At 44.2% G+C, this 16,044-nt stretch overlaps 1 protein-coding gene across 6 annotated transcripts in view; it reads left to right on the top strand.

Moving 5' to 3' along the window:
• Positions 1-16,044, top strand: part of Pmfbp1 (polyamine modulated factor 1 binding protein 1) — a 42,845-nt gene that overhangs the window by 21,374 nt on the left and 5,427 nt on the right. For all 6 annotated transcript variants that reach the window (XM_063247597.1, XM_063247599.1, XM_063247601.1 and 3 more), the window contains 12 exons: positions 1,649-1,819; positions 2,764-2,874; positions 5,112-5,238; positions 5,322-5,479; positions 6,976-7,216; positions 9,279-9,468; positions 9,622-9,775; positions 10,338-10,505; positions 10,750-10,887; positions 14,150-14,314; positions 14,826-14,993; positions 15,279-15,446. In XM_063247597.1, coding sequence (XP_063103667.1) covers positions 1,649-1,819; positions 2,764-2,874; positions 5,112-5,238; positions 5,322-5,479; positions 6,976-7,216; positions 9,279-9,468; positions 9,622-9,775; positions 10,338-10,505; positions 10,750-10,887; positions 14,150-14,314; positions 14,826-14,993; positions 15,279-15,446 — 1,959 coding nt within the window. The remainder of the gene's footprint in view (positions 1-1,648; positions 1,820-2,763; positions 2,875-5,111; positions 5,239-5,321; positions 5,480-6,975; positions 7,217-9,278; positions 9,469-9,621; positions 9,776-10,337; positions 10,506-10,749; positions 10,888-14,149; positions 14,315-14,825; positions 14,994-15,278; positions 15,447-16,044) is intronic.

A 16,044-nucleotide genomic window follows, 5' to 3' on the forward strand; every position in this document is an offset into this window, starting at 1 on the left:
TTCAAAAATGTCTTCCCTTAAGCCTTTTCTGCTGTGTTGCTATACAGTCTCGTACTACTCAGTACTAAGGATCGTTGTTGGACATCAGTCTGTTTCTCATTTTCTGTAGGTCCCTGTTTTATCTCTTTCAACCTCTGGAGTAAGTTTGTAGGCTAAGGATGTTTCTAGTTTATTTTTCATTAAGCCTCTCAACACTTAACTGACTTTTAATCTGAAGATCTACGTTTTTCTCCATTTCAGGAAATTTTTTTCTATTACTCTTAAATCAATTTCCTTTTTTCATCCCACAGTATTAAGGAGATATTACAGTCCACAGATACCTTCTTCCTCTTTCTTAAGTTTTCTATTGTATTTTCAATTCCTTTGCCCTCTTATACACTAAATTATTTACGTAAACATCATTCGTAGTCAAGTTCAGATTTCTGACTGACCTTTCTGCAGCTTGCATATGGGCAGGTTTCATGCTCAGTGAGCCTGAACTATTTCTAGTCCCTGAAAAAGCACAGTTAGGGAAACGAGGTTGATGGGGATGGGATCCCCCATCCAAATTGGAACCTCTGACTCTGTATTCTCCATGCATCAGTCCACCCCGTACTAGAACACACCAAGAGAGGGCAGTAACCTTCATGCATGATTCCAGATGATCTGAGGAAGGATATTTTATAAACGAAAACATAGTTTTTAGAAATCACTCATACTCAGATTAATGAGAGTAATAACCGTTAAAATTTCTTTAAAGGACAATTATACAATATCTATCAAGTTTTACATATGAATTAGTATTCCTACTTATATAAATTTAATCTACACATTTACCAAAGTAGGTACTCAACAACTTTTGGTGTGCAAAAATATTTGTTTCAGCTTCATCTTAGGGGAAAAAACTAAAAGCAATCTATGTTACTATCATTAAGAACCTAGATAAATGTACTCAGAAGCACTTTGAAAGTACAATACAGCAGTGCATGTACTAATATGGATAAATCTCTAACATAGCTTGAGGAAAATCCATTTTTATGTTTCAAAACTCCAGCATAATCCATATTTTATAGATTCATCTTTATTATGTGAATAAAGTTCTAGAAGAACGTGACATCTGGAAATGGAAAAGGCAGGGGATTAGAGGTAGTGCTCAGGCAGAAATTTAAACTTACCTATAATGTTACATGTTTTAAAACAGTAATATAAGCATCATTACTCATGTAATTTTAAATTAATTTTAAGAGTAAAATATATCTACAAATAACAGTGTGGAGGATATCCTAAGTAAATTGTTGTGTGAAACCAGTGTTTTGAGTAATGTATAGAAGACTCTCATTTATATAAAGAAACAAATAGAGTTATATAAATACACATATACAAATAGGCATAGAATGTCCCTGGAAGGATACCCAAAAAATTAGTAACACAGACTGTTGTGAGGAGAAGACCTGAGCTTGTAGGTTGTTGTATTGTCTTATGAACTGTTTGGACATTTTACTCTGGATCTGCAGCAGTTAATTTTTTTTCTTTTAAGGAAACCTTATTTCCCATATATGAAAATACACATTTAGTACATTAGTCGAGGAATTTTCTATGCATATAGAATTCTGAAGTCAACTCACAAACTACAAATGAAACCAGTCCATTATTTTTTTAAATATCCCAGGAACCAGAGAACAAGGGTGATCACCCAAATGTGCGCATTTACACGTCTTCCTGCATGATTCAAGAGCATCAGGAGACCCTGAAACGACTGTCTGAAGTCTGGCAAAAGGTCTCAGAACAGGATGATCTAATCCAGGAGCTTCGAAATAAGCTAGCCTGCAGTAATGCTTTGGTAAGTGCCTCATTCTTGAGAGGCCCACCGTAGAACCCTGAGGAAAGAAAGAAGGGGAAGAGCCACTTTAAATAATCTCTTCCACCAAGAGTCCTTCCAACTTTTGTTCCTATTCTCTGTGGCATGCATCTTTCTTACTCATTATTAGGTTTGAGATTATAAAAGCACTTATAATCTCTCATACAACAGCCTAGGTGCCCATCAGTAGATAAATGGTTTTTAGAAATTAAGAGAAGTTCTCAAAGAGATATGCATAATGTGGAATAATATGCAGCCAGTAAAAGAATGGAGCAGATCCGTAAGATCTGCAGGGAAAGCTCTTTGCAATGTTGAAAATAAGTGGATAGAATCTTATGTTTCTTTAAAAATCTCTGATCATAATAGAGAAATACACAATTTTTCAGTTGTGTCCTCCCTCCCTTAGTGGAAATGAGAGAGGACAGTAGTAAAAATGTGTTCACTTAAGTTCAATGCTTGGGTTTTGTCTGAATTATTTTCTACAGATTCAGAAAACTGTAAAATTAAAACAAAGCATTCATGTTTTTAAATTTAAAAAAAAAGATTTACATGCACTCTCTATAAGACACTTTTTAATCCTCAAATTTTGAGCCTGCACCTTGTCCTCTGATGGATTAGATGCCTGTCTCTATCATAGCCTCTAAAGGACCTTCCTCTGCCTCATAAAGCAGACCCCACTGAAGTTCAGGAGAACCCAAAATGTGGCCCCTGACAGACTTGAGACAAATCACTGTATGCTCTCTGCAAGGTTGGTAGAAGATTGAGATCATAATTCCTTCTTCCTGCCAATCTGACAGGAAGGGCAAGATGAGTTACATAATGTTGCAACAAACTTACACGGCAGGAAAAGCACCCTGTAAAAATAGTAACAACAGTAAGTTTGTGATGTTGATCATTTAACCTAACCAGCTTGTGCTCGTTTGCAGGTCCTGGAGCGTGAAGAGGCATTGATAAAATTACAAGCAGATTTTGCTTCTTATACAGCCACTCACAGACATCCTCCCAGCTCCTCCGAAGACTGTGAAGACATAAAAATGGTGGGAGCTCTTTTGCTTATGCATTTCAGGTGGTATCGGGCTGCGCTGGGTTTGCTTATGGGGTTTTCTGATTTTCTTTTTTTTTTTTTTTTTTTTTTTGCTACTGGGATTGAACCCAGGGCCTTTGCACTGAGCTATAGCTCCAGCTCTTTCATGTTTTTCTTTTGAAACAGAGTCTTGCTAAGTAATTAAATTGCCCAAGCTGGGTTTGAACTTGCAGTCTTCCTGTCTCAGCCTCCAGAATACTGGGATTACTGATGTGCATCATTATACATGGCTTTTTTTAGTTTTTGTTTTTATATTATGGTTATATCTGTCTGACTTTCATTGCCCCTGCCACAAGGGTACTCTGCATAATATATGGAAAGTTCTAAAGGTTGTGACAGCACTGGATTTTGGAACTGCAACTGTCTCTCAACCTGCCTCTAACAGTACACCTCAGTGAGACAGTGCTCCTATTGACTTGGTTGATTCAAAAGGACCGTCCAGCCTTCTAGTGTCTGGCAGGACTTGGAAAGTCAGAACTTTATGGGAGATTATCAATGAAAGTTCATTACTCTATTTAGAAAACTACAAAATTCAAAGCAGTATCAAGAATTGACTCTAGCTGAGTATAATAGGGGCACATTTGTAGTCCTAGCGCTCTGGATAGAGGCAGGCAAATTGCAAGTCTGAGCCAAGGAACACATACAAGCTCCCTGCGGGGTCCTCCGGTGGGGAGATGGAGACTGCTCATTTCACAACTTCTAACCCCAGAAAGCTGGATGAGTGAGGAATCAATATTGAACTTTGTAGTTCATCCTTAGAACTACAAATATCTGTATTTATTTTAAATGTCAGTTCCGTGTTTTTCATATCCTGACCTACAGCAAGATCTCATAAGTGTCTCTTTTGTGTGTGTGTGTGCCTTTTTGAGACAGGGTCTCACTATGCAGTTCAGGCTAGCCTTGGGCTCACTCTGTAGCCCAGGATGGCCTCGAACTCACAAAGACCTCCTGCCGCAGCCTCCTGAGTGCTGGGATTACAGGAGTGCGCCAGCACACCCAGTTATCTGTTCCTTTTTAAATGTTGCTGACTTCTCCATGAAACAGAATATGCCTCTCCCCCATGGTTTTGTTTCCTATCCAAAGTCTTCATGCTTCCTGGATGTCACAGTTCCCTCCAGCAGTCCTCTCCCCTCAGTTGGCACAGCTCCTGCAAGGTCACTCTGGGTCACACGGTGATTGTCCCATACTTCTCCAGCTGTCACCTCTTGGCTTCATGCTGCAACTCTCCTTCCTGCCTACTCTGAGCTCACAGAACAACTCTCCCAGCCTTCTCTGAGGCCAGGGTAATGAGCTGCTCCTCCTCAGCCACATGTCCCTGCCTCCTTGGCGTGAGGAAGGCATTCCCTTGTCCTTTAGAACAGAAGCCAAAGTTCTTGCAGAGGGTCTACCGGCCTGAACAACGGGGTCACCCACAGCCTCATCTCTTCCAGCTGTCCCATTCCTAGTCCCACCCTATGCCCACTGATCTCCTTGTATCTGTTCTCCAAGACCCTGCCACAGATAGCCTGTCCACCTGCAAAGCCCGCCCCTCAAATTCCTACAGCATGGCCGCTCCCACTCTCCCAGCAAATCCCTGCTCAGAATGCCCCTTCACAGTGAGACCAATTTAAAACTGGGACACATACTCCCTGCCTGTGCCCCCTACCACCACGCCTCTTTTGCTCTTTTATTCTTCCCATAGTACTTGTCCATGTTTAGCATTTTCTAAAAGTCACTATCTTAGCCAGCTCCATGCAGGCAAGGATGTGTGTGTCTGCAATTTGCCCTCCTGTCCTCAGCACCTAAGCTAGTGCCTGGCATATAATACATGCTCCATAAATGATTGTCTAATACGGAGAGGAACGGGTGGTTTCTTTCCTGCACATTTTGTATAAGAAGTCTACTGTATTCACTTTTAAATATTGTTTAAATTGATACACAATTGACAAGCCATAAAATTCACTTTTGCTTTTCAAAGCAAATTCAGTGTTGCTTTCTAGTATTTTCACAAGGTTGAGCAACCAGGACATTTTCGTCATCCCAAAGGAAATCTCACATCCTTTGGGCTGCGCCCCATCCTCCTCCCCACAGCCTTCGGCAGCCACTGTTGTACTTTCTGTCTCTCGGGGCTGTTCTGTTCTGGATGTCTGGCCTTTGCAGATGCATTTTCCCCCAGACCCTCATCCCACCCTGCTTTTCTTCCAACTACAGGTCCTGAAGCACCTGCAGGAGCAGAAGGACAGCCAGTGCCTGCATGTGGAAGAGTACCAGAACCTCGTGAAGGACCTGCGCATGGAACTGGAGGCCGTGTCAGAGCAGAAGAAAAACATCATGAAGGGTAAATGGGGGAGACAGAGCCAGGGACCCCAGTAGGCCGAGGCCTTCTCTGAGAGCAGCACCCTGTCTCGCTCTCTGCTGTAGACATGATGAAGCTGGAGCTGGATTTGCACGGGATGCGGGAGGACACCTCCGCCCACATCGAGAGGAAGGATAAGGAAGCTGCCATCCTGCAGCAGCGGCTGCAGGAGCTGCAGCTGCAGTTCACAGAGACCCAGAAGCTCGCTTTAAAGAAAGACAAGGTGACACGACTTTAAGGCAGACATGAGGCCAGGCCGGGCCAGCTGCGCCCTCTCCACCTCCTGTGATTGCTTGAGCAGCCTCAGCACGTGCGCAGCAGGACTGAGCATCCCGGGCCCAGACACAGCTCTAAGCCCACTTCTGAGAAGTGGCTATGTCAGGGCCACAGCGTAACAGAGGTGTTGAACCTGTAAGAAAGAGGTTCTTTCCCGGCTCTGCGATGCCCTTACTTGCTTACCCCACCCCCTTGTACTTTCTTATGTTTGAGGATAGGAGGAAATCCTATAAAATAATATGCAGTCATTAAAAACTTCACTTTTTAAAATTAGAAATATCAGGGTTAGAGGGATAGCTCAGTAGGGAAGCACTTCCCTAGCATATGTGAGGCTCTGAGTTTAATCTACAGCACTAAAAAAAATTACAAATGCCTTATGAATACACAAATTAGGAAGCTCAAAAGTGTTAATGGCACTGTGCCCTAGAGACCTTTAGTTGCTAACATAAATCAAGTTCCTAAGAAAGCCTGGATGCGGAACCAAGAACAGAAAGGTTGTGAAGCCAGTGCAAGCTTTTATAGTTAGTACTATTCCAACTTTGAACTTTTATCAGAGCTATTAAAAATAACCCAACTGATTGAGTGGCTGATCATTAAAGCCTCCTGTTTCAAAGGATGGAGGAAACCCACCAGTCAAAACGGAGACTTTTGGAAAGATGGCAAATTGAAGCAAGGAGCCTGGATAAACAGCTTAACTTACTTCACAATTCAGTCATCAAATATTTTGAGCATTTACAATATGCCAAGCTTTGTTCTAAGCACTAAGAATATAACAAGACGTATAACATCCATGTTCTCATGGTGAGACGAACAATAAACAAATCACAAAATTAATATGTAACCCGTACATATTGATGCCAGGAATCAATAAATTCCTAACACTGCCTGATGGCTGCTTTACATATGGTGTAGTGGTAGTGGAAGGCTTTTCTAATAAGATGACGTTGGGTCAGAGATTTGAATTGAGTGACAAACTCACTTCGGCAAGGTCTTAAGGAAGAAGATTGCAGGCAGAGGGCATGAGGCGGAATCTACTTGGGCTGCTCCAGGAGGCCAGCTGAGGCCAGGAAAGGTGGGGGAAGCTGATAGACAGGCAGCCTAGGTGGGACCAGAGCACCAGCATCTCTGTGGGTCATTTTAAGAATCCGGCCTCTTTTAAGTGAGGTGGAAGCTAGCATGGGTTCTGCGCCGCCAAGGCACAGGATCTGACTGGTACTTTTAGGAACCCCCCCCCCCGCCCCGCTATTTGCTTGAGAACAGCCTGAGTGACTAGAGGGAGTGTGTGGGGAACCCAGGGAGGAGGAGGAGGAGGAGGAGGAGGAGGCGCTTGCAGTATCCAGGGAAGGCATGGCAGTGGCTTGGACAAGGGCTCGCGAACAATCGCTGGCTGACTTCAGCTGCCACTGCTCAGGCCTTTCTCAGCATCCGCTTTGATCTCTCCAGTTCCTCCAAGAGAAGGACGAGAGGCTGCACGAGCTAGAGAAGAAGCTGAGCCAGGTTCAGAGCTATCTCAGGAAGAAGGAGACGGAACTGGAGAAGCAGCAGTGTATGATGAAGGAACTCGAAATGAAAGTGAAGGAGGAGAAGCAGGACGGAGGCAAGGCGGAGTGTGAGGTCCTGCAAGCTGAGGTCCAGAAGGGGAAGGACTGCCTGGAAGAGGCCAAGCAGCAGCTGAGGCTGGCGGGTGAGCCCGCCCACCCCCCCCCACCCTCACCACCCTCACCACCCCCTACCGCCTCCCCCCCCAGGGGGCCGGAGCAGGCCCTGCTCCCAACGGCCCCTTCCACGCCCTCTCATCCTGCCTCTCACAGCTGTCACCACTGCCCTCTTGAAGTCCTTCCCTCAGCCCTTCACTCCCCTCCTTTGTCGCAGCTTGCAAAAGCAGCTGCTGAACTCACAGCACCGCTGTTTCCTCAGCCACCTCAGATGGAGGTCCCTTCCCGTCCTGGCCACCCGGAGGACAGGGCTGCATCCGCTCCTGTGCAGCACATTGCACTCTGTCTCCTCAGTCCCTCTCACCAGCTCACCTCTCCTCTACCTATGCTTTGGGGTTGTTGTTGTTTTCGGTACCAGGGGTCAAACGCACAGCCTCACGCTTGCCGGGCAGGCGCTTGTGCCGCTGAGCTCTATCCCAGCCCTTCTGCATGTTTTTAATTCTCTCCTCCAAACACATTCTGCATGGCGTTCCCTGGGGATTGTGTTCTTGCCCTCTGTGGAGACCACTTTCTCAGTGCACCCATAACTCTGTTAGATATTGGTAATGATTGCCCAGCTCTGAATATACTAAAAACTGAATTGTCTATTTTAAAGGATACATTGATTCATTAGTAGTTGAAGAAGTTCCAGATCTTGGCTTCCTCCCTCAGCCTCCTTTAACTCTGTCTCCTGACACTGTCAGGCACCCACATGCAAATCTCACTTCTCAACTTTTTCTCCCATTTTTCCACAAATCTCCTCCCTGTTTTCTCTTTCTCCCGCCTGCTCTGACTGTAGCCATCTACCCGCTTCTCTCCGTCTACACTCACTCTTTGTTGAGCTCCCCTCCTCCTCAAAGCTGTAAACCTCTACTGATGACTTCAAAACTTGGAGCCCCAGCACTCACTATGTACTGTGACCAGTCTCGTTTTTAGAGAAAAATTCCCCCTGGACAACCCGTCCTCACCCCTCACTCAACATTTCCAAAACTGAACCCATTCTCTCCACTACTTAAAAGAATCATCCTCCCCACTTCTCCCCAAGCATGTCACTATTTCAGCAGTGATACCATCCTTCTTCCTATGCTAGGAAATGTCCAGGAAGCAATGAGAGAAGAGTGACCTTTATAGTAGAAACGGTAGGGTGGGGAACACATTTGGGGTAAAGAAACCCAATGAACAGCTTACTGAGATGCTCTTCCCCTCAGGGGAGGCAATGACATGGCATAGAAGGGTGTGACTTGGAGCCTTTCTCTGTGCATTGCAACTTTCCCAGGTAGTCTTTCCCCTTATCAGGAATCTGTTCACTGAATCACTCCAAACATCTCTCTCAGGCTTTTAAAGTCCACGAAGCCCTCTATTCCACCCAGTTACTGACTTTTTAGCCTATTAGACCCTTCAGCGCATTACTCCACCCATTTTCCTTCCAATCAAAATGGTCTCTTCCTCCTCCTTCTGTTCCTACACAGCCCACCTGAAAGTCTTTCCTACTTCTTCCTCTAAGGCTCAACTTCCGTCCTTCCACAGGTCCATCTCCAGCTGTCCTAACCCCTTAGATCTCTCTTTCTGAGTTCATCATCAATGTGCATTTAACTCCCCTGTGTTTGCAGGCTAGAGATAGAGCCCAGTGGTAGAACAGATACTCGGCATGTGCAAGACCCTGAGCTCAGTCCTCAGTACTAAAAACAAAACATATAGATACCATTCCATTTCTCTATGATTAGGGGCTAATTATAGTTCCCCCATCAGATACTCAACTCTCTAAGGGTCAGGATTTGTCCCTAATGATAAGTCACGCAGAAGATACTGAATAATTTCTATCAGTCTTTTACTTTTAGTCAAGAAGAAATCCATGGCTAGAATGTAGTTAAGAACAGATAATTAACAGAGCTCCTTAGAACTAATATGAAATGAAGCAAAAGCAGATTGGGAATTGAAGTAGCTCACACAAGGAAAGGACAGACTGTTTAGCCAGTTTGATTTGAGAATTCAAGCTTCACACCTGCTCCTTCACACATGAACATGTCTGAGCTTGTCTCCTGGCTTCTGCAGCTCAGCAAGCAGCACAATATAAGGAAAAGGCCAGTCTGGCAGAGAATAACCTGGCGGACGCTGAGAAGAAACTACAGAGCTGTGTTTTTCAGGACAAGCAGAAAGCAAACACCATTCAGGAGCAGCAAATGGAGCTGCAGGAGCTGCAGAAGGAGCTCTTGCAGAATAAAGAGGATCTGTCACACAACAGGTACCTCTGGCTCACCTCCGAAGTGTGGCTCTGAGCCTGAGAGCCCGCCAGGACCACTGAGAGGGGTCAGAAAAGCAGGGACTCCCCGAGGAGCCAGCTCCACTTGACCACGTGGGCCCTGAAATCCATCTTCCGGTTACCACTCTGCCTTAGGAAACAGGTAGAAGAGCTAACCTCACAGCTTGGGGAGGCCCTTAGGAAGTTCGAACACGCAGACAAGGAAAGGAGGCAGCTTCAGAGGACGCTGGCTGAGGAGGAAGCAAAAATAAACGAAATGCAAGATCAGATCAGACAGCTTCAGCACCAGGTATGCAGGGCAAACAGGCAGCCAGGTGTGGCATCTGCCCTACATAAATCAAATGTATTTGTCTTTATTTGGGAAGATGTCACCACTGAATCTATGCAAGCTTGTTATCTAGGATCTGTGTCAGAATGCTACACCAGCCACTCTGCAGCAGCTCCCATTTCAAGAGTTAAACACAACAATAATCAAAAGACACATTGTTCTTTCTGGTATCCAAAAGCTATCCTCATTGGTCAATTTAAAGTCTTTGATCTCTGAAATAGTCTTCTTGTGCTTTTCTAAGATTGCTTAAAACTTTATTCAAAGATGTTTCTGTGTCAAAAGATTTGGTAAGAAGGAAGACTTACTTTGTGGGAATTGAATCTATAAATAAAATAAATTGGTCCAATTAAACAAAGAAAAATGTGGCAGAAGATCAAAGCAAACGTTTTATTATTCATACCAGAACACTAAGAAATTATCCTCCTACTTATCTCAGCCTTTCCCTGGGTGCAACTGTCTGAATTTCTTTTCCGAATTATAATAGAGTATAAGGCTGCCTACTAGTCGGCCTTTATTTTCCCAGAACAGAGACCTACTATCTGCCAAAAGCAAGCTAGAAGATGAGCTTCAGGAGATCAAGAAGTTAGTGGAGGAGAAAAAAGGGCAGTTAAAAAAGAGCAAAGAACAGGAGAAGATGCGAGAGGAAGAACTGGAGGCTGCTCGACAGGAAGCAAAAAAGAAGGACAAGATGGTGAGGAGAATCTGGGAAGAGCTAGATGATGAAAGGTCAGGTGTGGACCCAGCGGGGCTAGGAGGGATGCGGAGGCTGCAGGTGCTCAGAGCGCAGGAGGGGAAGGACAGAAGGCAAGTCTAGGGAGGCCCTGGACACCACGGTGTGTGCAGCGAGGCGCTGTGGTGGGGACGGAAGAGGCGTGTTGGCGGCAGGCTGAGGTTAACGACTCTTTTCTGGGCTTTGCTCTTTAATGTGAGAGCAGCATAAAGAGACTCTGCGAAAGCTCGAAGGGGAAAACGAGAATCTCCGAGAAGAGGTGGTGCATTATTCTACACAACTGGAAGCCTCTGTCAGCAAATACAATGCCGCTCAGCAAGTCATTCAAGAGCTGAACATACAGGTAAGTAGACAGAACCCCCAAGGGGGTGAGGAGCTTGAACCCTGTGAAAATTGGCTGGAAATCTGTTATCTGTGTCTCCACCACCACCGCAGTGCAACTAAGTGGCTCAGCCAGCTGCATCTGATGGCACCTGCAGCTCCACCTCTCTCCTTACGGTGGAGGGTGACCCTCAGCACTGGCTTCTGAGCCAAAGAAATGTTTCTTCCCCATGTGGGAAGTTTTACTTCATACCTGGTGCTCCGTAAGTTTCCAGTTTCCAGGACAGAGGTAAAAGAAACGTCTGAAACAGATGCATTGAGAGGACATGACTGACCAAAGCAGGACTAGGGCCAGTGCTGTAAATGAGTTTATTAGGGTAAATGAGTTTATTAGGGGTCATTTACAGAGCAGTGCAACACTACCTGAGTCACCAACCTCCCTTTGCTAAACTACTGCTTTCATAGGGCTGTAAACAGCAAAAAACAGAAGCGTAAGGCTAGAGTCCTTGGGAAAGCTATGTGTATCCCACTCCCATGCTGTCCTGTCTTCCGCATGGTAGATGACCTTGTACCCTGCATCGGGCACACAGCCCAACAGCTGGCAAGGGCCCCCGAACTGCTAAGCTAGAAAATTGGGCTTTTGTTTTGGGTTTTTTTTTTAATGTGTAAGCATGTTCAATCTTTTATAATACCCCACGCATAATAAACATAGCAAATCAACTGAAATATCTATTAGAAATAGGTTTGGTTCCCCCCCAGCATGGTGGCCCATACCTGTAATCCCAGTGCTCTGGGTGACTGAGGCAGAAGCATTGAAAGTTCAAGCCCAGCCTGGGAAACTTAGCAACTTAGTGAAACCGTATCTCAAAAAAGGAGGGAGGAGGGAGGTAAGGATGTAGCTCAGTGCGCAGGCCTGTGTTCAACCCCAGTCCACAGGAAAAGAGTAAGAGAAAACAAATGAGCTTACTTTCACTTTCTAAAATACATTTCCTTTCACCAGTTTTCCACAGTTTGATTTTAAAACTTCCCACCAGAAACAAGGCAACATATCTTGAGACTGCCCATTTATTTTATTTTTCTACCCTATTTTGTATTTTATTACAGTTAATAATAGAAAATCTCATCCGTTTATATATCCTATATTTGGCTATCTTATTAAACTCACTTATAACTTTTCAATTGATTCTCATGGATTTAAAGTAGATGATTATATCATTTTCAAGCAACAAGAGTTTTCTGTTTCTTTGCAGTATTTACGTGTATTTTACTTTTCTTATCTTGCTGCACTGGACTGTACCTTCAATACGATGTTTAATAGCAGGAGCGTCAGCAAGCATCTTTTCTGGCTCTTAACAGCATACATCTGTTTCAGTAGAATGTTCTTTGAAGGTTTCTTGTTGCTCTGCTTTATCAAGTTTCTTCTATTCTTCAGTTGCTAAGGGTTTTGTCCATGTGGATGTTGAATTTTATTAAGTGCTGTTTTAAAACCATCAAGATGGTTATATCGTCTTTCTCCTTAAATCAGAAAAAATTAATTAATCCTAAATTGAGCCCATCCTTGCATTTCTGATATGAGTCCTGATTGTGTATCATACATTGATCTCTGCTTCTCTCTCTCTCTCTCTCTCTCTCTGTCTCTCTCTCTGTCTCTCTCTCTCTCTCTCTCTCTCTCTCTGTGTGTGTGTGTGTGTGTGTGTGTGTGTATGTTACTGGAGATTCATGTGTCAATCTTTTAATGCACACTTGGCACACTAGGAAAAGTGGCTAAGACTAGATATTTAGGAGAACTTTCATTAGAACTCTTTGATTCTGTAATTTCCATCTATCTAAATTATTCAGTATGTTTTTCTAACCAAAATCATTTATGTTAGCAAAATTTAAAATAAAATTTCCATTTTAGCTTCTAGCATCATCGTGATTTTTTTTGTAAACTCCCTCTGTGGTGACATTTCTCACTTCAGTCACTATTTGTCAAGCACTTACACTGATTGCTGTTTTTCCAGAGACTCCCCTGGGTTAGTGGGCAGACCCAGATTCCATGGTTTGGTTTGGTTTGGTTTGGTTCACAAATCTTTAGGGAATGTTGTTTCCAAAAGAACAAATTATTTCGTGCTTAAGAATCATTTCACCACTTGGGCATGTGAAATAAATGGCTAAAAGTCCAACTTAACACTTTTCATCTCACTGATTCCTAGGGTTGAAAATATCCAACTTGAAAAACTAATATATTTGTTCAACACTAAGCATTTACTGGATATAAAGCAAGAAAACTCAGAAGAGTGTGTTATTGTGTGTACGGCCAGGGTAGGACACAGGTGTACTAGAATACCAAAGAACAGAAGTCTGACAAATGGCTTTTCAAGATTTCCCTACTGTTTCCAGACTTGGAAACAAATCTCTGTCCTGGACTTAAAGTATATAAGACGGGTCTCCATGGTCATGATGATAACTCACAGCCATTGACACTTTACAAAGCCATATTTGTCCCATTTGGTCATTACAAAAACTGTGTAAAACAGCTGAAATTACTGTATCCCAATTTTTGGAAGCAGAAATGGAAGCCCAAGAAATAAATAAGTAACAGAACTTGACCTAAACCCAGATCCTTTGACCCCAGATCTCAACTCCCTTGTAAGTATACTACGAATATCCACCTAAATTTAAGACAAAAAGTTGCTTTCAAACAAACGTCTGCTAGAACTATGATCTCTAACTTCAATAATATTTACATCTTTAACCCCAAACAGTGCCAGATTTCATTTAGGCGTGTTTTTAAAAATTGATTCAGCGTCTATCAATTATTATGTTCCATCCTCTGAGCTATAGCAATAGGGGAAAACCAATGGAGAAAACAGCACACCTGTCCCACTTCCGTGGAGCTTTCAGTCTAGTGAATTACGTCATGAGCTAGGGAAAGCCTAAAACACAAAGGAAATACCATGTCTAGTCATCCAGAATTGAATTCCAAATCTAAATCAAAAGCCACAGAATCTATAAAGGGATTTTTGTGTAGTTGGCGTATCATGCCCTAGTACTTCTAATACTTCTTGTATTTGGAGGATGTGTTAGCTAAAAGAGGAAAGGTGGGTGGAAGGATGTAAGAAATCCTAGGAAGACAGTTCTACATTTACAGTAGTGTGTTAAAGATACGAGCATTAATATAGACTGCTCTGAAGGTTCTTGTGGAGACCAGAAAGCCTAGCTCTGATCTACTTCTATACGAGAGTATTTTTGTGGGCAGAAGCTGGGATCCTCACAGTCAGTGATATTCTTACTCCCTAAAGATAAACCAGCATAAGGAGTCCATAACGAGTCTGCAATCCCAGCTACAGCAGGCTCTGCAGAGAGAGAAGCATCTTCTTCAAACCATGGTCAGTAAGGAAGTCTATGAAGACTTATCCAGGAAGGCAACTGCCTGCCAAGATGACCTGACCCGAACCCTGGAGAAGGTGAGGCCACACCCAGTCAGCTTCCAGGGAGTTTGCAGACCAAAAGGAGGGTGATGTGAGAATTGCAAAAGCCAGTTTCTTGCATGACTACCTAGCTCAAAGGCATCTCCAACCCTTTCCTGGGCTGGGAGAGCTGTCCACAAAAGGCCTGCTTTTTCTCAGTGAGACTTTTTGGGAACCAGGTTGGGGAAAGTAGGCGAAGTTGGAGGCCAAATTGAACAAATCTTTCCAAATCACATGGGTGACTCAGGGGCAAGGTTTTACCTGGACCATCGGGGAAATTCATCCTTGTGCTGGTCATGCCCCTAGACCAATGCATTGGATTGAAAAATAGAAATGGGGCAGGGAATGGAAGGCCGGGATGGAAGGCTGCAGAAAACAAGCAACTGTCCCTTCCCACCCCTCTCTGGAACCCTGAGCACAGAGAGAGATAGAGCCCTTCTCCAGGATCAAACAGAAAGGGCCAGAGGGCTGTGATGACCACTCTCATTCCCTTTGTCTTTGCTGAAAGCTCAATCAAGCAACCTCAGAGATAAAGAGCCTGCAGCGAAACTTCTTAATGACCCAAGAGAGGAAATCTCAGTTGGAAGATGAAATTCTTGCTTATGAGGAGAAAATGAAAAGGCTCAATGTGGAATTAAAAAAATTGCAAGGCTTCCACCAGGAGAGTGAGATAGAGGTAAGGAGACACCAGGGGCTCCAGCTGCTTTCCTGTTGGGGGTTCATGAGGTCACCTTTTGTATCCAGAATTATTTAAGGCTAAGCCATACCCTTTGGCTAATGGGTTCCCTCACTTTCTTGGCTCCTAAAACTTCAGACCAAAGTGGCAAACATCAGTTGAGGGGTGCCCTCTGCTGGTCACTGGGAATAAAATACCCCCAACAAGTCCAAGGTTAAGAAAGCACCCTTTGTCCTAATCATGGTGTCCTGGGGCTCTCCCTCCTCACTTTGTGCGCCTGAGCAGGTGCAAGCTTTTGACAAGAAGCTAGAGGAGATGAGCAACCAGGTGATGCAGTGGCAGAAGCAGCACCAAAATGACCTCAAGATGCTGGCAGCGAAAGAGACTCAGCTCAGGGAATTCCAGGAGGAAATGGCCACCCTGAAAGAGACCCTCCTTGCAGATGAGAAGGAGGTGGGTACTTCCCTCGCTTCCTCTTGATCCCCCCGGCAGAACCCATGGCTACCCTGGTACCAGATTCCTTTGTGGAGTCCTGGTGCTGGGAGCAAGGAAAGGACACTCCCACCACTCCAACAGGAGCCAGAAGTGGTGCTCCAGTGCCTCAGCGGCTGTCTCAACCCATCTCTGTTCTCATGGTTCTGTCGATAGAAACATATTGATCAAAACAAAAGCCCTGTTGTGGAGAAGAGACTGCCGGGTACACCAGCCACCCCTGACTCAGATGACCCACTGGGAAGCACCCCCAGTACATCCTGACATGTTCAGTACCCCGGGGCCCTGGGGTAGAACTGGCTAAGTGACCTTCTGGATAAGCCCCTCATACAGCTCCCCGAGCAGTGAGTTCACGGCAGGAGGCCTCAGCACATCTCTAGTGGTCCTAAAGCCTGTACTCAAATTAGAAAGAAGCCATCTCTTCCTCCAGATATTTTTTCTTCTACCTGTTAAATTAAAAATAATAGCTTAGCATACTTTGTAAGAACAAGTCGTTTAATGCCATTAGCCTGAAAAATCATTAAGTGCACACATCTTCTGCGTCTCTGCCATCAATTGT

This window comes from Cavia porcellus, unplaced genomic scaffold (genome assembly GCF_034190915.1).
Source record: "Cavia porcellus strain 051 isolate PalLab524CR breed Dunkin Hartley unplaced genomic scaffold, mCavPor4.1 scaffold_4, whole genome shotgun sequence".
Classification (NCBI taxonomy): domain Eukaryota; kingdom Metazoa; phylum Chordata; class Mammalia; order Rodentia; family Caviidae; genus Cavia; species Cavia porcellus.